General features: G+C 43.3%; 1 protein-coding gene across 1 annotated transcript; it reads left to right on the top strand.

Annotated features, from left to right (window-relative positions):
- Window positions 1-135: 135 nt before the first annotated feature.
- On the top strand, window positions 136-534 carry LOC106314249 (glutathione S-transferase T2-like). Its single transcript, XM_013752158.1, has one exon. It carries the CDS (start codon window positions 136-138, stop codon window positions 532-534), a length of 399 nt encoding a protein of 132 aa, XP_013607612.1.

Below are 534 nucleotides of genomic sequence, written 5' to 3'. Positions count from 1 at the left end.
GGTGAACCAAGAGAGCATCTCCATTGTAAGCAGAGGTGGCACAAAATCAATGACTTCACCAACAAATTATGTGGTGCGTATGCGGCAGCAGAGAGACAGATTAGTTCTGGTTAGAATGACAATGATGTTCTCAAGATGGCTCATGACATCTTCTACTCTGATCACAACACGAAATTTAATCTTGAACATGCGTGGTGTGTGTTGAGGTATGAGCAGAAATGGCTTAGCCTTAACACTCCTAAACCTAGTGGGAGTTCAAAGCGAAAAGCTGGAGAGACATGTTCACAAACTTCAAGCACCACTGTTGGTGATCATGAGATCCGTCCTGAAGGTATCAAGGCTGCTAAAGCTAAAAGGAATAATGCTCAAGGGAAGTCTCTTGATACGAGCATTTGGGAAATGAAGAAGGAGGATCTCATGATGAAGAAGAAACTGTCAAAGCTTGCCATACTAGCGACACTCCTAGCCAAGAAAGAACCACTAAGTGAGGCTGAAGAAGTTGTCAACAATAAGCTACTCGCCCAGTATTTCTGA

This window comes from Brassica oleracea, chromosome C9 (genome assembly GCF_000695525.1).
Source record: "Brassica oleracea var. oleracea cultivar TO1000 chromosome C9, BOL, whole genome shotgun sequence".
NCBI lineage: Eukaryota > Viridiplantae > Streptophyta > Magnoliopsida > Brassicales > Brassicaceae > Brassica > Brassica oleracea.
This window is presented reverse-complemented; position numbering and strand designations above follow the sequence as displayed.

Bases quoted from the DNA above. Each gene is read 5' to 3' on its own strand.
- LOC106314249 (XM_013752158.1), top strand. From the start codon at position 136: ATGGCTCATGACATCTTCTACTCTGATCACAACACGAAATTTAATCTT.